Source organism: Macrobrachium nipponense, chromosome 1 (assembly GCF_015104395.2).
Source record: "Macrobrachium nipponense isolate FS-2020 chromosome 1, ASM1510439v2, whole genome shotgun sequence".
NCBI lineage: Eukaryota > Metazoa > Arthropoda > Malacostraca > Decapoda > Palaemonidae > Macrobrachium > Macrobrachium nipponense.
In genome coordinates, this window is record NC_087200.1 from 35,378,284 (window position 1) to 35,397,279 (window position 18,996).

Sequence of the window (18,996 nt, forward strand, 5' to 3'; positions counted from 1 at the left end):
GCACTAAAAATTTTTATCCCTGGCTTTTTTAATAGTTTTATTGCAAAAAGTGCATTTTATGATGAAATTGTAAAAAAAAACCCCAGGAATTTGTGGATATTTCTCATAGAACAATACTGCGAATAGGCGAATTTCCCACAAATAATGGGTAGATATGGTCCAGAGAGAAATCTGCGAATGAGCAAGTCCGCGAATCTGGAGAATGCGAATACATGGGGCCCACTGTATAAACATATTTGGAGCAGGTCTTTGGTGTTTGAAAGATGAAAATTCATAGTTATTAGTGTTTTTAGAGGGGGTATCAAGTATTCACCGATTTTAGCTATTCACAGGGGCTTTTGGTCCCTATCCCCCGCGAATACTGGTGGTTGACTGTAGTCTCAAGATTTCCCAAATATACTGGTCATTATAGTTTATTAAAAGTAAGCAGCTTGTAAACTGTATTTTCAGTTAATATTTACATGAAACTCATTCTTATTATCCTGAGGTGACTTATGGTCAAGACTACAATATGTACTGTATGGTAAAAAGTAAAGTGGAACAAATAACAAACTTTGGAGTTACAGGCGTTGTCACTTCTTTTCCAGCAAAAGATTCCATGACAAAATTTTTAAATTCTTTCTTCTGTTCTTCTTTCAAAACTGATATAGTTGACGACCACTGCTCCTCCATCAGCTGAGAATCTCTTGTATGTCTTTGAGAAAGATTAGTCACATCTGCATCAGTTAAATGAACACCCACAGCATCTAATGCTTTGTTTACTTCTTCCTTTTGTCTGTTGATAAATAAAAATGAAAACTATTTAGCATAACAAAGGTCTATTGCCTGTTAAAAACATTTGGAAAAATGCCAATTGCAGAGAGACAAATAAAATATTAAATATAATTCTGCAGAACTACTATTAATCTGTATGTTATAAACACAACTGTCTTAAAGTGAAAATTGCTGACTCATATAAATCATACCTGTCCATCATTTCCTCAACAGCAACTTCTCTCTGAGCGACGAGAGAGCTCATTGCACCTGCATAAGAGTGTTCAATGCCAAGTAAATTCACAGCTGTTGGTGAATGTACTAAACTGTGGTACATGGTTGCAAACATTTCATTCTCACATCCTTCATCTTCCTGCTGTTTACTCACCTTGTGAAGTTAGAAGTAAAAATATCAATTAGCAACTCTACAGCGACACCCTGAAACATTCACATCCCTGTCTACTAAGATAAATGGAAAGGCACTGTATATTTTAGAATTGTGAAAAAAGAAAATTTCCACTGTGACCAAGCAACTTAGAAAGGAAACATTTACATCTAAAACTTTTAAATATAAAGAAATCCAACAGTAATAAAAACTTGTAGGAAAACATTTCAAGGGACTAGATGGTTGACACCAAGCTTGGCAATGGATGACTTTGTACCTTGCAATCAGTTGAATGTGTTTTTATGTTGATTAATAAAAACATTAAAATGATTTAATTAGTACTAAATTAAAACATCACACACTCAAAATATACCTATGGAGGTGACCAGTTGGTCTTGAAACTGCTGTGTACTTTCAATAAACTTGTTAAATCATAACAGTATTCTTACTTATCCTTGTAGCAAGCTACAAGGATAAGTTATATCTATATTTGGACTTGAACTGCTTTTGTTTCAGAATCTCCTATAAAAGCTATTCGACATTATGAAGTCTTCATCTGGAAATTTTCGCATATTTTTTGTCTCATTCTGTTCTCTTTAGTTTTTCTCACAGCCAATTATTCCCCATTACAGTCCAATTATTTCAAACTTAGGACATGCCTAAAAACATGATAAAGGTAAAGCTGCCTGATTTATCTACCAATATAATAATCTAAAGTACGCATAACCTTAATATTGTTTTTCTCCTCTAAGATGTTGTGATGGCAGTTTTAATAGCCAAAAATCAATCAATCAATGTCATCTCCTATCTCTGTTTGTAGTATATGTTCATGAATAAAGGTATAATGCCTAGTGGATGACTCCTTTATATTATGCAAGAAAACATCCAAATATTTTCATTTCCTAAAAACATGGGCCTCTTAATTTCAGCATATATAACATCTGATTACATAATCAAGGAAAGAGATAGACTGGTTAAAAGTCAATGAGACCATTGACAAGAAAGCCTCATTTCTACTTGACATTAAAATCCCACTAACAGCCTCAAATATAAAATATATTACAGACAATAGTGTAGCCAGGGGGCAGGGCACGTGGCCCCTTTAAAGTCTGAGTTACTAGATGACAAATCTAGGAAAAAGACAGAGAGAGCAAGATCATAGGAAAAAGGGCAAAAGATTAACAGGGTAAACCTATAGTGCGTTTACTTTTCTAAGATCGCTGTGGTGTGGCTTGTACACATATCATACGTTGCCAATTTTCATGTTATGGTAATCATATTAGCTTCATGGAGTCTATTGAAATAGTTTTCATTTCTTGAAATGTGATTTTTTGTTTGCATCAGATATTTTGAATATTTTTCCGCGGCAATGCCAGATCTGAGTTCAGGGGACCTAAGGTTTTTAAGAGGATTTAAAAGGTCATGGTCAATATCATTATAGGATACTCGCACTCAATCACCCACTGTGAAAAGTATGGTCAGCCCAGCCCAAGTGACTCCCGTAAATGTCTTCACCCACCACCTGAGGCCAAGGAAATAGTCTATAATTTCCTGAAATACTTCATTTTATAAAAACATCTTGAAGGTCCTGTAACTTATGTTTTGAAGGCTATCCAGAGAACATCTGAAGCAACAAAAGTGTCAGAAATGACTACGTATTTGTAGACTTAAGAAGCAAGAGAGACGGGAAATATAGTGGAATCTCCAGTGTTTCAAAAAAGAAGAGAAATTGAGTCCTGTGACTGACTTGGATGATTTTGATAAAAAGGATTTTGACGTAGGAAAAATCTATTTCTGGGCGATTGGTTCGTGTCGCCCAGCAAAATAATCCTTTAGTTCATTATTTCTTAGGTAAATGATCTAACAAATACCAGAGAATAAACAAAATAAAGAAGAGGTCAGTATAACTGACTCGCTCACCCAAATAAAAGAAGGGCGTCAGTATGAACACTAGGGCGAGTGAGACCACTACCACGAACTTCTTGTCATTTAGAAATTTCCCACAACAAAATCCCTCATGGAGAGAGCCGACCCACAGAACGGGGCAGCAACTACTACTACTACAACCCACGCTAAGGTGACTGCTGTGCCTCTGGTGGCCATCCTGAAGTTAGCAATCAATCTTGAGCGAAGGGTTGGGAAGAGGTGGGATTTCGCTAGGCGACACGAACCAATCGCCCAGAAATAGATTTTTCCTACGTCAAAAACCTTTTTCTGGGCTCAGTTCGTGTCGCTGCGCGAAATAATACCAGAGAATTAGCACAAGATTGAAAATAAAGAGGGTCTCAATAAAACTAAAATTTAAGTACATACTATAATTGTATCAAAGTATTCATACAACTTGTTCAGACAATTCTGAATAAAGAACAATAACTAAAAGTAACTTATAACTATAATTATTTACAAAATATTTACATAAGTTACAGGTATGAATATGAAAATTAACATATGTGTGAATATCTTAACCTAAAAAACACACTGAGTTTTATAGATACCAATATAAAAGACAATAAACCATTGATAATGGGGGTGTGGAACCCTAGCATAAAAATAAGGGGACCACACTCTAATGTTAATATATACAACCAATTGTGGGTGACCTCGCATAAAAATAGGGACTAGACAATCATAAGAGCAGCTAAGACTCAAGGCAAGTGTAGAGTAACATGGTAGGTTAGACAAACTGTTGGCTGAGGTAGGTAGAAAGGAGATCTGGATCTTCAACTAAACTACTGGGCAGAGTCAGGGGAAACTATGTTACCCGCTGCAACTGCTGAAAATTTCAGAGATTCCAAAGACTTCAAGTAGTGACGTTTAAATACTGTCGGCGATTTCCATGCAGTATATTTTTTCAAATCATCAAAGTTCATATGTTGAAAGTAATTTATTGAGGTGGCCACTGCTCTGACATCGTGTGCCTTAGGGAAGGATTCAGGGTTAGCTTGTTTAATAAAGTATAGGATCTGTTGCCTAATACCTTTAATTGATAAGGTACCACCTTTTTCTCTCCTAAAGAGGGGACCCGAAGAGGGGGAGGATGTCCTAGACAGAAAGGCTCGTAAGGTCGTCACTGGACAAAGAGAAAGGTCTTGGGGAAGGGGTATGACTTTCCATGGTTCCCACCTCAACAAAGGATCCTCATTTTTTGCTAAAAAGCTGTGATCCGGAGAAAGCAGAACTTCTCCTGAAGGGAGAAATTCTACGACCCGCATCTCTGGATAGCGCCGACAGTTCTGAAATTCTAGCTCCTGAAGCCAAGCTTAATAAAAATAATGTTTTTCTTAAGAGCATTATAAATGAACATGTCGTATTATCTTTGTAATCTGAAGTCAGTTTTAGAAGCATCATTTAGGAAACCATGACACTGAAGTAGGCCTTACTGAAGGTCTAGTCTAGCACAAGCCTTGGAATAGACGAAAGTAAGAGTCTGTTAAGTCTATATTAAAACCCAACTGAAAGATCTTCTTCAAGGCTGACTTGTTTGTCGTAATAGTGCTAGCTGCGAACCCTTTTTCAAATAAGGATCTGAAAAAGGATATAGCTGAGTTGATTGTCATGATTTTAATGTCCGATTCCCTCAGGAAAGATGCCAACTTTTTAACTGCAGCGTCATACTGCCTCAAAGTTGAATCCCTTTTATCTATTTCCAAGAAGAGGATATTTTGTGGATCTACATCTGCATCCCTCTTGGCCGCAAACTTCATGAAGTCCATAAAGTTAGGGCTTTGAGAATTCCTGAGGAAGCGAACACAGTCTTCATTTGTACCGACTGGGAGAGTCTGGGATCGGGAATTCAAAGGGGGTGAAGACCCAATTCCAGCAGCAGGGGGTACCAGTTGCTCTTCGGCCAGTCCGGAGCTACTAGAGCTATTTGACCCTTGAAAGTCCTGAGTTTGTTCAGCAGTTTCAGGAGGAGATTCACCGGAGGAAAGACATAAATCTTTTCCCAGTTGTTCCAGTCTATGGACAGAGCGTCTGTAGCATAGGCCAGAGGGTCCAGGTTGGGAGCCACATAACAAGGAAGTTTGTGGTTCGCTTGAGATGCAAACAGATCTACTTGCAGGCCTGGTACCCTCCGGAGTATCCATTTGAACGAACTGTTATCCAGCGACCATTCCAACTCCAGTGGAACTGAACGGGATAGAGCATCTGCTATGACATTTCTCACTCCGGCCAGATGGGTGGAGGAGAGGTGCCAACCGAACTTGTCCGCCAGGGAAAAGATGGCTACCATGACATGATTCAGGTGTCTTGACTTGGAGCCTCCCTTGTTTATGCAGTGAACTACCATATGAAGCTGGCGGAATTGGGGTGACCATGTTCCTTGAACTTTCTTGAACTGAGAATATCCTCCCCAGCCGCTTAATGAAGCGTCTGTGTGGATAGTGATTCCCGGAGGGGGAAACTGAAGAGGTACTGACATGGACAGGTTCTTCAATTTTGTCCAAGGGCGTAGACGATTCCGGAGAATCTGCGGTATTGCTGACAACTTGTCCCTCGATCTGACATTTGCTCGTGAGCGCCAGATCCTGGTTAAGTCTTTCAGTTTGCTTTCATCAAGATGTTTGTCACTGAGGCAAACTGAAGGGAACCTAGGATTCCTTCCTGGTTTCTCCTTGAAGCATATTTGTACCTTAGAAATTGCTTCACTGACTTCACTATTTCTTTCCTCTTGGCTAGTGGAATCGACAGAGTGTGAGAAGATAGATTCCATTGAATGCCCAGCCATTGAAAGCTGGACTCCGGAGTGAGTCTTGACTTTGTCCTGTTTATCTGGAACCCCAGATATTCCAGGAACTGAATGACCTTCTTTGTGGCTTTGTGGCATTCCTCGACTGTTGGTGCCAAAATCAACCAGTCGTCGAGGTACGCTACTACCATTATCCCTTGAGACCTTAGTTGTTGAACAACTACTTCTGCCAATTTCGTGAAAATTCTGGGTGCTACATTCAGACCGAAGGGAACTACCTTGAAGGAGAATGCTTGGTCTCCCAGCTTGAAGCCCAGGTAAGGGCGAAAGTGTCTTGCAATAGGGATATGATAGTATGCGTCTGTAAGATCGATAGAGGTGGTGACGGCCCCACGGGGAAGTAAGGTCCGCACCTGCGAGATAGTCAGCATTTTGAACTTGTCGCAGCGAATGGCCAAGTTTAACTGGGACAAGTCTAAGATTACCCTTCTTTTTAATGAGCCTTTCTTTGGCACGCTGAATAAGCGACCTTGAAACTTTAATCGTTTGACTCTCGCTATTGCTCCTTTCTGAAGGAGCTCCTCTGCATACTCCGTCAATTCCTTCGATGGAAGTTGAAGGAACGGTCTGGGTGGAGGGGGGCCTCCGATCCAACTCCAACCCAGGCCTTTCGACACAATACTTTGTGCCCATTTGCTGAATCCCCACCGATGCTGGAAGAGAAACAGCCTCCCTCCTACCTTGGAGAGCTCACTGCTGCTGAGTTGAGTGACCTCCGCGGCCTCCACGGAAGTGCTTTCCCCTATTAAGCGACCTTCCTGATCCTCTCTGACGAAAGGATCCCCTAGCCCTACCTCCCCTGGCGAACCGGTCAAAGTGTTGGAAGGCTTGGCCCTCGAACACCTGGTTAAAGGCCGGGGAGACAGCATAGGAAGTGGAAGGCTGAGCCTGAGGGGAAATCAGGTAGATTGGTTGAGCTGGTGTCTTCGACGTAGAAGGCTGGCCTGGCTGAACGACCGGGACAGCTGAGACCGCCTGGCTGAAGTGTTGAGGCTTCTTCTGGTAAGGCTGAAACCGTTTGGTCTTTTTCAGCTTCTTGCCTGCAGAAGACTGGTCTTGGCGCCTCTTAGCAGAGAGGCCCCAACGATCCTTGAGGCTCTGGTTGAGCCTCGTCGCCTCGCTTTGGACCTCCCTAACCATTGCTTCAGGGAAGAGGTCTGCCCCCCAGATGTTGGAAGAAAGCAGCTTATTCGGCTCATGCCGAATAGTTGCTTCCTGGAGGACATGTTTGCGGCAGTTGACCCTCGCCGTCACAAACTCGTACAAGTCCGATTGGACCGTACAAGTCTGCGATTTGGTCAACAATTTGAAGAGCGGCTCTGAAGCGTAAGATATAGCCGCTACCTCCGTCATTGCCATGGTGTTGATAGACCTGGCCAGCCTAGTTTTAGCCTCAAACTCTGCTTGGATGAGGCTATCAGGAAGTCTTGGGAGCTTCTCGCCGAACTGGTCCATCGCGCAGTCCGGCTTGAGCTTGCCTACCGAAAAAGTATTCAGCAGGTCCTCCCACAAATCTCCAAGCGAAGGGAGCAAAGGTGATGTGGGATCTGCTTCCCTTAACTGAGGCAAGGGCTCTCCCTTTAAGCCAGCTGGGATGGTAACGCTGGCGATCTTAGTTAGAAAAGGGAGAGGAGTCTCTTCCTCCATCGTAAAGATGGTGAAAGGACTCTTAAATGCCTGGATTCTGGTGTTGGAGCAGTCCATCTCATCCAGACACCGGAGCCACTCTCTTTGGGCCTGGTCCCTGGAGTACAGCTCTGTCTCCCTAGGGACCTTATCCTCCCTGTTCATAGCTGCCTCCGTCAGCCTGGCGTAGCCAATGAACGGAGGCTGAAGATTCTCTGGGTAAAACTCGAAGTCTTCAATCCTTCGAGTACCACACTCCGGAATGGAAATGAACCCGTCCTGGAAAGGGGCGTAGGAAGCCACTCTCCAGGGGTTGTTCATCGAGAAAGGAGGAAGAGAATCATGGGGAGGAAGTTGGAGCAGGCCGGCGCCAGGTGCCGGGGAGGCAGCTTGAGGAGCCTGATTAAAGCCGGACATTAGGTTCTTTTGAGTGGCAATCCTGTCCGAAAGTTGCGAGAACATCTGCTCCATACTTGTCCTCAAGGAGCCTACCAAATCTCCCATCTGCTGCATCATCCCGACGTAAAAAGCGTTGGGATCGAAGCTAGGGGTAGATGTAGAAGTGGATGGGTAACTCGCTAGAGGTACCGAAGGGGAAGGAGAGACCACTGACTCCGCCGGAGTACGGGGCCTCTCCTTGGAGGACTTGCTCTTAGAAGTTCTAGAGCTCGAAGCAGATGATTTACCCTTCTCTGCTCCGGGGTTAGAAGCCGGAGACTTACGAGATGACGACGCCGAAGAAGTCTTTTCAGACGACAACGTCTTTGTCAGGGTTTTCTGTGCCCTGTGACTCTTCACTTTAGGGACCACAGAAGCGCTACGCGTAGCATACGAGAGCTCAGCTCCCGTAAAGCCTAGGAAGGAAGCAGGGGAAACAGCAGGGGAAGAAGATCCAGTGGCGCCCAAGGGAAGCCCTTGAGCGTCCAACGTACCTACCTCGACCAACAGGTCGTCTACACCTACCATTGGTTCTACATTTAGATCTAGTGTGGTGACTTCCGCTGAGATGTCCTGGCCTGGTTCCTTCATACACGCGGCGACCTGCCGCTGGATCGTCGTCATCGTTGGAGTTGCCTCCGCCGGGTCGACATACCCCGTCGACTTGCCACCGGGGAACAGCAGGACAGCCATCCTCTTCTCCAGGATGTAGGGCTGTCCCTTGGCGGCGTTCTTGCCGAAGCCGCCGACCCAAGCCCTCAAGGTTGCAAGGGCGGTCTCTCTAACCGCGGCAGCCTGGAAGAGAGGGTGTCTGTTAGATTTTAGTTTAAAGTTGAGGGTCAACCTTAGACTAAAACAGCCTTAAGACTAGACATTACCGGCATATATTCACAATAATATGGGGAACTTAAGCTTAAAAAGTATGTTTCAAAACTTAAGCTTAAGATATAATTCAGAATTTATATCGTATGTATATACTGATGGAAATACTTACCCCGTCCAAAAACTGACTCACAAGATCATAGCAGATCATACACGTTTCGTGGAACCAGACCTGCAGATTCCCGTGAGGAGTCGCACACGAAGCATGAGACCTGCAGACTTCATGCCCACAGGGGTCCTGGAGTACGGCGTTGCACCCCGGGTGCTCACAGTTGGTAGTCTGTAAGTGGAAGGATACATGAGTATCGACATAACACTCACAGGGCTACTCTAGTACTCCGTTGCATGCCGGAGAATGGAAAATTTTTGGGCATAATCCCTCCCCTACTGCCTTAATAGGCGTAAATGAAGGCTCCGGTGTATGCCGGAGAAGGAAAACAGAGGGCAAGGGAGGGACCCAGCTTAAGATAACTTATAAATAACTTATAATTAACTTAAGCATAAAATAGTAACAAAATTTCGGAGGACAATTCCGAATCGCGGTGCTGTCCGACTCCGCCAGCTACGCCGGAGAGACGGGATGGTGAAAAGCAAAAGTGACCAAATGGAACGCATACACTCCGCCAGTAGGCGGGGCTACCATAGCTCCCTCCCCCGTAATCGATGGAACTCCAGGAAAGAGAACAGAGATCCGACATCACGGGGAAGAAAGCGAGGATGGGCGAAACAGTACTCAAGCATACAGCGGAGCGCCGGAGCAACAAAGGCGGGGGTGGGGAGGCCAACCCCCCCGACTTCGCCAACAGCGAAGCAAGCCGTGAAGCAGGGAGACAAGGTCACTCCCAGCCAAGTGTCTGTCCAGACTCCCCTACTCCCTCCGCGTAGGGAGAGAGGGAGACGGGCCCGGATGGAGCGAGCAAGGACAGACCTCCCTCCCCCCAACTCTATGGGAGAGCGGGGGGAGGGCAAGGCGACTGGGACGGGCGTCTGGCTGTACCGCGATCACCGGGTGACCACGGTACGATAACACAAAATAAATAACGAAATCGATAGCCTAGGCTAATACAACCAAACTGATCAGAAAGATGCAACAAACGTGATGCAACAAAACTGATAATAAGGAAGCAACAAAACTGATGAGGACCATGGGACCATAAAACCTAGGCTAAGAGAACGGACCAGACGCCCTAGGCTAATCAAAATAATAAATAAAATATAAGTAGGGGAAATAAAATATAGAAAGAGAAAAAATCCAGGAGTGTACGACTAACCCAAAAGAAAGTCTACCACTCAAAGCTAGCCTGGGCCGATACGAAGAGCGATGGCTAGGGTCTGGATAGAAAATATAATGCGTACGTAAGGTAGAGAGACATGCATGCATAACCTAAAACCAATGCAGGCTAATCCCCTAACGATATAATAATAATAAAGGCTAGAGACGCACGGTAAAATAAGGGAAAAGTTCCAGGTATGGGAGACCGAGAACCAACCCGCCATGAGGCAGAACAATGCCGCCATGCTTCCGACCGGGAACCTGTATTTATACCTAACGATGGCAGAACGTTCCATGATGGCGAGAAAATGCGTAAATAAGCACAAAAACACAAGAGCAAGGGAAACGCGTGCGTCTTGTAGCCTTCTAACGAAAAGGATGGCCACCAGAGGCGCGGCAGTCACCTTAGCGTGGGTTGTAGTAGTAGTAGTTGCTGCCCCGTTCTGTGGGTCGGCTCTCTCCTTGAGGGATTTTGTTGTGGGAAATTTCTAAATGACAAGAAGTTCGTGGTAGTGGTCTCACTCGCCCTAGTGTTCATACCGACGCCCTTCTTTTATTTGGGTGAGCGAGTCAGTTATACTGACCTCTTCTTTATTTTGTTTATTCTCTGGTATTTGTTAGATCATTTACCTAAGAAATAATGAACTAAAGGATTATTTCGCGCAGCGACACGAACTGAGCCCAGAAAATTTTTTTTTAAAGTGTAACAGGAGGAAAACCTTGCAGCTGCATTATGAATCAATTATTAGAAGAGGATGGAAAGTAAGATGGAAGAAAAATAATATGAACAGAGGTACAGTAAATGGAATGGAAAGAGGTTGCAGCTAGGGGCTGCAGAGACACTGCAAAGAACCTTAAGTAATACCTACAGTGCACAGCATGAGGTGAACTGACAGCACTAAGCCTACAGGGTATTATTATTATCATCATTTGACTATCACAGTCATCCTATTCAACTGGGTAGTTTTTATAGTGTGGGGTTCTGGGTTGCATCTCGCCTCCTTAAAAGTCCATCACTTTACTCACTATGTGTGCTGTTTCTAGGAGCACACTCTTCTGCATGAGTCCTGCAACTACTTTGGCATCTAATTTTTCCATGTTCCTTTTCAGGTCTCTTGGGATTGTGCCTATTTCAGGTCTCTTGGGATTGTGCCTAGTGTTCCTATGATTATGGGTACATTTTCCACTGGCATATCCCATATCCTTCTTATTTCTATTTTCTGATCTTCATACTTATCAATCTTTTCTCTTTCTTTCTCTTCTACCCTGGTGTCTCATGGTATTGCGACATAAATGAGTCATAGTTTCTTTTTGATTTTGTCAATTAATGTCACATCTGGTCTATTGGCACATATCACCCTATTTGTTCTGACACCATAGTCCCAGAGGATTTTTGCTTGTTTGTTTTCTATCACTCCCACTGGTTGGTGTTCGTACCACTTATTACTGCGAGCTAGCTGGTATTTCTTGCACAGGCTCCAGTACAAAGCTTTTGCTACTGAATCATGCCTATTTTTGTACTGGTTTTGTGCAAGTGCCGGACATTCACTTGCTATGTGGTTTATGGTCTAATTTTTCATATTACACTTCCTGCATATGGGTAAGATGTTCTTCCCATCTATCATTCTTTGGACACATCTGATTCTTAGGGCCTGGTCTTGTGGCGCAGTTTATTAATACTCCAAGCTACAACCCTACTTGGAAAAAGACCCCAGTAAAGAAAGCAGTCCAGAAAAGGGAACTGAGAAGAATAAACCAAAAAAGAGAAATTATAAAAAATATGATAACAGTAAACTACACATTGAGACTCAAGTCTGCCTCCTCAACTGAAAACTTTGGCAACAAGTTTAACATTTAAACTTGTCCAGTAGATACTTGATATTCAAAATTCACTGAAGTATGTGGTATGTTCTTTTAATATTTCTTAATATGTGCTTACAAATTCCAAGCAGTATCATTCTTCAATGCATGATAACGTACATTCTCATATGATGTAATATAACAATTTGTCGAAAATTGTATTTTTCCTAACTATACAAACCCGAGGTCCTATAACAATAGGAAGGTACTTAGCGGCAGCTGAACCGGTCGTAAGCTTCGAGCAAGGGGGTTTGGTAGTTTACTTGTCCGGCAGTTGGCAGTCAGTCCGACTGCGAGGAGAGGAGTCACTTTGCTTTAGGCCCAGGAAACGCAGAGTGAGGGGTGGCATGAGGTGGGACTATGTGTAAAGGACCTCAGGTTTGTATAGTTAGGAAAAATACAATTTTTGACAAATTGTTATTTGTTCCGATACTTATACAAACCCTCGGTCCTTTAACAATAGGAAGACTCACTTCTTGGTGGGTGGAATCTGAGTCTTATGAACAGACTGGTGTTCATCCTACCTTGGATTCCCTTCCTGGTCGTAAGAGCAGAGGGAGGGATCCTAGCCTCTGCCCAGCTGATCGGGGTGTGCACCGCAGGATCAGTGGTCAGACTTCTGGACCAGATTTATAAGAGGGAGGCAAGCGTACCTCTCATAAATAGCAAAAAGCAAGAACTAGTTCCTACTTCAAGAGCCAAAATGAAGTCATGGGTTTGTATCTTGTTGGCTTCCACTCCCCCCCCCTTGTTGGGGAGTGGTGGATAAACACTCCTATCCCTACTGAAAGGGATAGGATGGAGCTTGGTTGTGTAACTTACCTGCATCGGCCTCCTGTTCAGCGTAGTGATGACCGCGGCCCTCTGCCCACAGGTAGAGGAGAAGAATGAAGGAGGAAGAGAAGCCAGTCACACTCTCTTTCACTCATCCATTCATGCAGTCACACAAGGATGCGATGCTGTTCTGTACCTCGGGTGCTGGGTAGACTACACAACTTGTTGAGCAGCCACCACGGGTCCCAAGGAAAAAGTGTCCAAGGACCTGTGGGTAATATCCCGAAGGTAGAATGAAGTGAAGGTGGTCTGGTTGGCCCAAACCCCTGCCTTCAGTACCTGCGCCAGGGAGAAGTTCTTGCGGAACTCAAGGGTTGGACCAATACCTCTGACTTCATGGGCTCTCGGACGAAGGGTACAGGTGTCGTCACTACCAGCCGTGTCGTACGCCCTCCTGATCACCTCAGCCAGAAAGAAAGAGTATTCTTGGACACTTCTTTCTTGGTAACCCCGGTGCTAACAAAGAGGCGTCGACACTCAGGCCTGAGGTGCCGAGTTCTCTTCAGATAGCGCCGTAGCGCCCTCACAGGACAAAGCAGCATCTCATCCGCATCATTATCGGTGAATTTCTTCAGGGAAGGGATCATGAAAGACTCGAACCGGTCATCAGGGACCGAAGGATTCTGAGTCTTCGCTATGAAGTTTGGGACGAAATCGAGCATCACGGATCCCCATCCCCTGGAATGCTTGACGTCAAAGGAAAGACCATGAAGTTCCCCTACTCTTTTCGCCGATGCCAGGGCCAGCAGGAAGAGGGTCTTGAGGGTCAGCTCCCTGACTGACGACTCTCGGAGTGGCTCGAAGGGTCTGCGAGTCAAACTCCTAAGGACGAGAGTCACATCCCACCCCGGGGGCCTGAGTTCCCTAGGTGGGCAAGACCTCTCGAAGCTCTTCATCAGGAGGGAGATCTCGAAAGAGGAGGAGGAGATATCAACACCTCGCAGTTTAAGGACTAGGGCCAGGGTTGCTCTGTATCCTTTACCTGCAGAGACGGAGAGGAGCTTCTCTCGGCGAAGGAAGACGAGGAAATCCGCTACCTACTGAATAGTGGCTCTGAGAGGAGAGAGACCCCGTCACGACACCAACAACAGAAGACGGACCACTTCCCCTGGTATACAGCTGCAGAGGACTGTCTGAGGTATCCAGCCATCTCTGTTGCTGTGCTGCGAGAAAAGCCTCTCGCTCGCAAGAGATGGTGGATAACAGCCAGCTGTCAAGACACAGGGACTCGACGGACCGGTGGTACCGTTCTACATGTGGCTAGCACAGGAGGTTGTGCCAGGGGGGAATCTCCCTCGGTGCTTCGGCGAGCAGAGCCAGCAGGTCCGAGTACCAAACGGCTTGAGGCCGTTTGGGTGCAACCAGGATCATCCGAAGATTCACGGTGATCAGTGCCCCGCTGATCACTTTGCAAATCAGACAGAACGGGGGAAAGGCGTAAACGAAGAAGTTGTCCCACAGGTATTGGAGAGCGTCCTCTGCAGCTGCCCATGGGTCCGGCACAACCAAGTAGAACACCTGGAGTTTTCTGTTGTGCCGGGTGGCGGACAGATCCACGACTGGACGCCCCCACAGGTTGAAGAGCCTTTCCGCCACATCTGGGTGAAGGGACCACTCGGTTCCTATCACCTGATCCCGACGGCTGAGCTTGTTGGCTACCACATTCCTCTTGCCTGGAATGTAGCAGGCTGACAGCTCTACTGAGTGCACCACAGCCCACTCGTGCACCTGCAACGTCAACTGGTGCAGCGGAAGGGACACTAGGCCCCCCTGCTTGTTGACGTACGCCACTACCGTGGTGTTGTCGCTCATCAACACCACTGAGTGTCCTACCAGACGATCCTGGAACTCTTGGAGTACAAGGAACGCTGCCTTGAGCTCCAGGATGTTGATGTGAAGGTGCTTGTCATGATGATCCCACACACCCGCAGCCAGCAACTCCTCCAGGTGTGCGCCCCATCCCTCGGTCAATGCGTCTGAGAAGAGCAGCATCTCCGGGGGAGGAGTGCGAAGAGGCACTCCTCTTACAAGGTTCCCGTCGTCCAGCCACCAGGCTAGGTCCTGCCTCACCTCCTCTGTGAGGGACACAGGGAAGAAAGGAGGGTCCCTTGCCTGTGACCAACACTCCTTTAGTCTCCACTGAAGAGACTGCAGGTGAAGACGCCCATGAGGGACTAGCTTCTCGAGAGACGACAGGTGGCCGATCACGACTTGCCATTGCTGAGCTGGTTGCTCCTGAAGGGACAAGAACTGTTCTGCTGCCTCCCTGAACCTGCTGATCCGCGAATCTGCGGGGAAGACTCGCCCTGCTACCGTGTCGATCAGCATGCCCAGGTACTTCATCCTCTGCTTGGGTTCGAGATCTGACTTCTTGTAATTCACTACGATTTCCAGATCGCGGCAGAATTCGAGGAGTCGACCCCTGTCTTGCAGCAGCTGCGAGAGGGAGCTCGCCAGGACTAACCAATCGTCGAGATACCTCAGCAGACGTATCCCTACCGAGTGGGCCCAAGCCGACACCAGCGTGAACACTCGCGTGAACACCTGTGGGGTGGTTGAGAAACCGAAACAAAGTGCCCTGAATTGGTACACTGTCCCGTCGAGGATGAAGCGGAGGTACTTCCTGGAGGATTGATGGATGGGTATCTGCAAATAAGATCCACAGAAAGCATGAAGTCGTTATCTATGATGGAATCGAGTACTGATCGTGCTGTTTCCATCGTGAACTGAGTCTGGCAAACGAACTGGTTCAAGGGAAAGAGATCTATTACTGGGCGCCAGCCCCCCAAGGTTTTCTCCACCAGGAAAAGTTGACTGTAGAAGCCCGGCGACTGATCCCATACGATCTCCACAGCACATTTGCTCAGCATGGCTTCTACTTCCTGCCAAAGCGCTACGTCCTTGGTCGAACCCGGAACGTACGTTTGCAGTTGGACCGGGTTGGAGGTGAGGGGTGGCCGAAACTTGAAGGGTAGTAGATATCCCTCCCAAAGGACGTTTACTATCCAAGTCTCCGCTGCTAAGCGCTGCCACGTTGCCCAATGGCTCACCAGGCACCCCCAAACTTCCGGCAGCAGGTGAGGGGGAACGCCATCCCTAGTGTTTCCCTCCTCTCTTTGACTTCTTCTTCCCAGATCCCCACGAGAGAAGGACTGGGAGGAGGGCTGGTTAAGGTCACTCCTTACAGCAGAAGTCAAAGGCAGTCTTTCCTCTTGGCTTCAACGAGGAAATTATCTTAGCCGCAGAGGAAGCACTAGCTAAACTTTTGGGCTTAGCCGCAGTCGTCCGAGGTTGCCCAGCCACCTTCGAGACTGCCTGGTGGACAAGATGGTCACTATCGTCAGTGCGCCGTTGTTCCACCGCAGCGTCCACCATCTCTCTGAGGAAGAGAGAGGAGGAACTCCGCACCGGTCCGTTGTGAAGACCCAAGGCCGCCTCTCGCCCAGCCGCCCTGGTCACTCGGGTGGGGACAGCGTCCCTACTCCGGAGAACCAGGTTGGCCCACAGGGTAGACGTCTGGTGGGCCAGGTAGGAGATGGCCCTACCTCCAGAGTGGCACAGTCTCACGAAAGCTGGGTCCCCTTCAGGAGAAATGTTCCCTAAGGAGGCCGCGGCCTTCGACACTGTAAGGGACCACAGGTCAATCCATGAGACTGCTTGGAATGCTGCCATAGCGGTAGATTCCAAGGCGAGTGCCTCTTGCTGCGAGAACCAGAGGTTCTCCAACAGGAGCTGCTGCAGAGACACCCCGGGCTTAACTTGTTTGGGTGGCAGAGGGTCTTCCGAAGGCACGTAGAATCGCCTCTGTTGCAGTAGAGGTGAGGGAAGGAGCTTGGAAGACCTACCGGACCGAAGTGAACCCTCCTGACTGGAGACAAGAGCGTCCACCTGGCTCAGTACGCTGTCAGCCAAAGCCGATCGCGGCAGACCCACTGTCGTCCTGGGTTCCTTCTTAGGTCCCCAGAATGCCTCCAAACCTGATGTAGGCTCGGAAGGTGGGAGCGGTGATCCTTCCCCGAGGTCGTTGTGCTGACAAATCAGCGCAATAACCTCAGCGAACAACCTCTGGATCTCGGGAGTGACTGCATCCTGTGGAGTCGGACCATCAAGTCCCTCCAGTGAGAACGCCTCCTGAAATCCTCCTCCTTCCACAGGAGGAACCGCAACAGACCCCTCATGGTCTCCTCCTGCCACTTGCGCATACAATCTGGTTGGTCCTAGGACCGTGCCAGGTTCGTAGGGCGTCGTGGTGGGACCGCGAGGAGCGCGCTACTTGCGATCACTCCTGATCGCCTTGCTCTTCCTGGTGTAGCCCGAGGAAGTTAAAGGGATCGGAGAGGGAGACCTGACGCTCCCCCCGCACCCACCGGCAGAACCGGTGTGCTGAGGGGGCTGCAGGCGATCGCCAACCTGCGGTGGATATCAAGCTGCAGGCCTGGTCGAGCGGCTGGACCGAGAACAGCGGCAACGGTCCCGAGCGTCAGAAGAGTTGCTGCTGGTCCCCCTCTCCACCCGGTCCCGGTAGGAGCGGCGGTCAGGGGACCTGCAGAGTCTGCTGTTGCAGTGGGAGCAAGGCCTGTCCTCATGGCGCACCACGCTGCTTGGACCAGCCGAGGCTGGTTCAGGCGACCGAGGGGACCGCTTCCTAGCCTCAGCCCGCGGCCGGTCTGGGACCGTCGCGTCAGCCCTGGGTACCAGCGGATCACCGCAAGAGTGATTGCTGGTCTGGTGGGAGTCACCTGAGCGACCCCCGCCAGTCTTCCACCCCATGACCAGATCCTGGCGCCGAGCAGACTCGGTTGCCTGGGTCTTGGCTGCACGGTCATCAGTGGGTGACCGTACACTTGGTACCTCTCGCGAGTGAGAGGCCGAGATGGTACCTGGCGCCGAGGCAGAACCTCTGGCACCAGGCGAGGAGGTACCGGTGGTAGCCGGTGCTCCTCCGGTCCCTGTCTTCTTCTTCCTTGTGGAAGGAGAGACGGGCCCCGTTCCCGAAGGAACAGGAGGACCAGCAGAAGTCCCACCCGTCCCACCGGAGTGGGGCAGGCCCTTAGAAGTCTCAGCACAAGCCTCCTTAGGGGGGGAGGAGGCAACCTTCTTCTTGTTAGGCTGTGGGGCCTTAGAAGTCGAAGGGGAAGCGGCGGCAGACGACGACGACGAAGAAGACGATGAAGACAAAGACGACACCTTCCTCCTCTTCTTCTTCTTCCTCGTCAGCTTCTTCAGGACCACCTTCAGGTCTTCCATCCAGGACAGAGCCGGGGCAGTTGCCGAAGCAACAGGGCCTGACTGCACCTGTCCGGAAGGACCTGAGGTGGGAGCAGCAACACCACAGGCAGGAACGACGGCGGCAGGAACTGGTACTGGGGCTGGAGCAGCATCGTAGTCAGGAACAGGAGGCGGGGCGGTAACCAGCGGCATCCTCTGCACAGGAGGCAGGTCCAGAGGCGAGCTCTTGGGACACCGGAAGTCAGGGGCTGGAGCGAGAGCGACGAACCCAGGCGGCAGCGACACCGCGGACATCCTCACCTCCGGCAGCGGCGCCTGCACAGCAGCTGTCGGGGTCACCCAGCTACGTGCTGGATATAGACCAGGTGTGGTGGAGCAGCGTAGCCCAGCGTGGACACCGTCGTGGTAGTCGTTGTGGTCGGACCGTGGGTTACTGGCATGGCCTGTCTCGCCAGGTGACTCAGCAGCCCCTGAATTGTCGGTGTCCCTTGGAGCCCCAGCGAGTACCAGGCCCGTCCGAGAAAGTCCCCCATGGCAGCCAAACCTGAAGAAGGAAAAGTCGGGTGAGTCAGTGGGGGGTTTCCCCTCGCTCGGGGGGGGACAGTTCCCACCCCGAGCGAACGGACGACCCCAAATACAACTGGATGTCGGGGTACCTAGGGCCCCCCTCCACGCTCAACTGATCGAGAGAGGAGGAGTGAGATACCTCCCCCAAAAGGGGAAGGAGCCATACGAGGGAGCTGAGATGGGGGAAAGAAAGAAGGCGTGTCCGTAACCAAGGGAGTAACTGGAGATCCTTCCGATGACTCCTTGGCCGGCTTACGTAGCTTCTTTCTCCCCCCATAGCGCTCCCACTGCTCCTCCGACCAAGATACACATACATCACATGTATCGGTGCGAGAGCATTCTCGCCCTCGATACCGAGTACAAAATTCATGAGGGTCAACTTCAAAAGAGGACCAAAAG

General features: G+C 48.4%; 1 protein-coding gene across 1 annotated transcript in view; it reads right to left on the reverse strand.

Moving 5' to 3' along the window:
- The window catches only part of LOC135219231 (protein C12orf4 homolog), a 116,787-nt gene that overhangs the window by 81,287 nt on the left and 16,504 nt on the right, over positions 1–18,996 (reverse strand). The window contains exons 3-4 of the mRNA XM_064255824.1: positions 966–1,141; positions 554–775 (exon numbers count right to left, since the gene is read on the reverse strand). Coding sequence (XP_064111894.1) covers positions 554–775; positions 966–1,141 — 398 coding nt within the window. The remainder of the gene's footprint in view (positions 1–553; positions 776–965; positions 1,142–18,996) is intronic.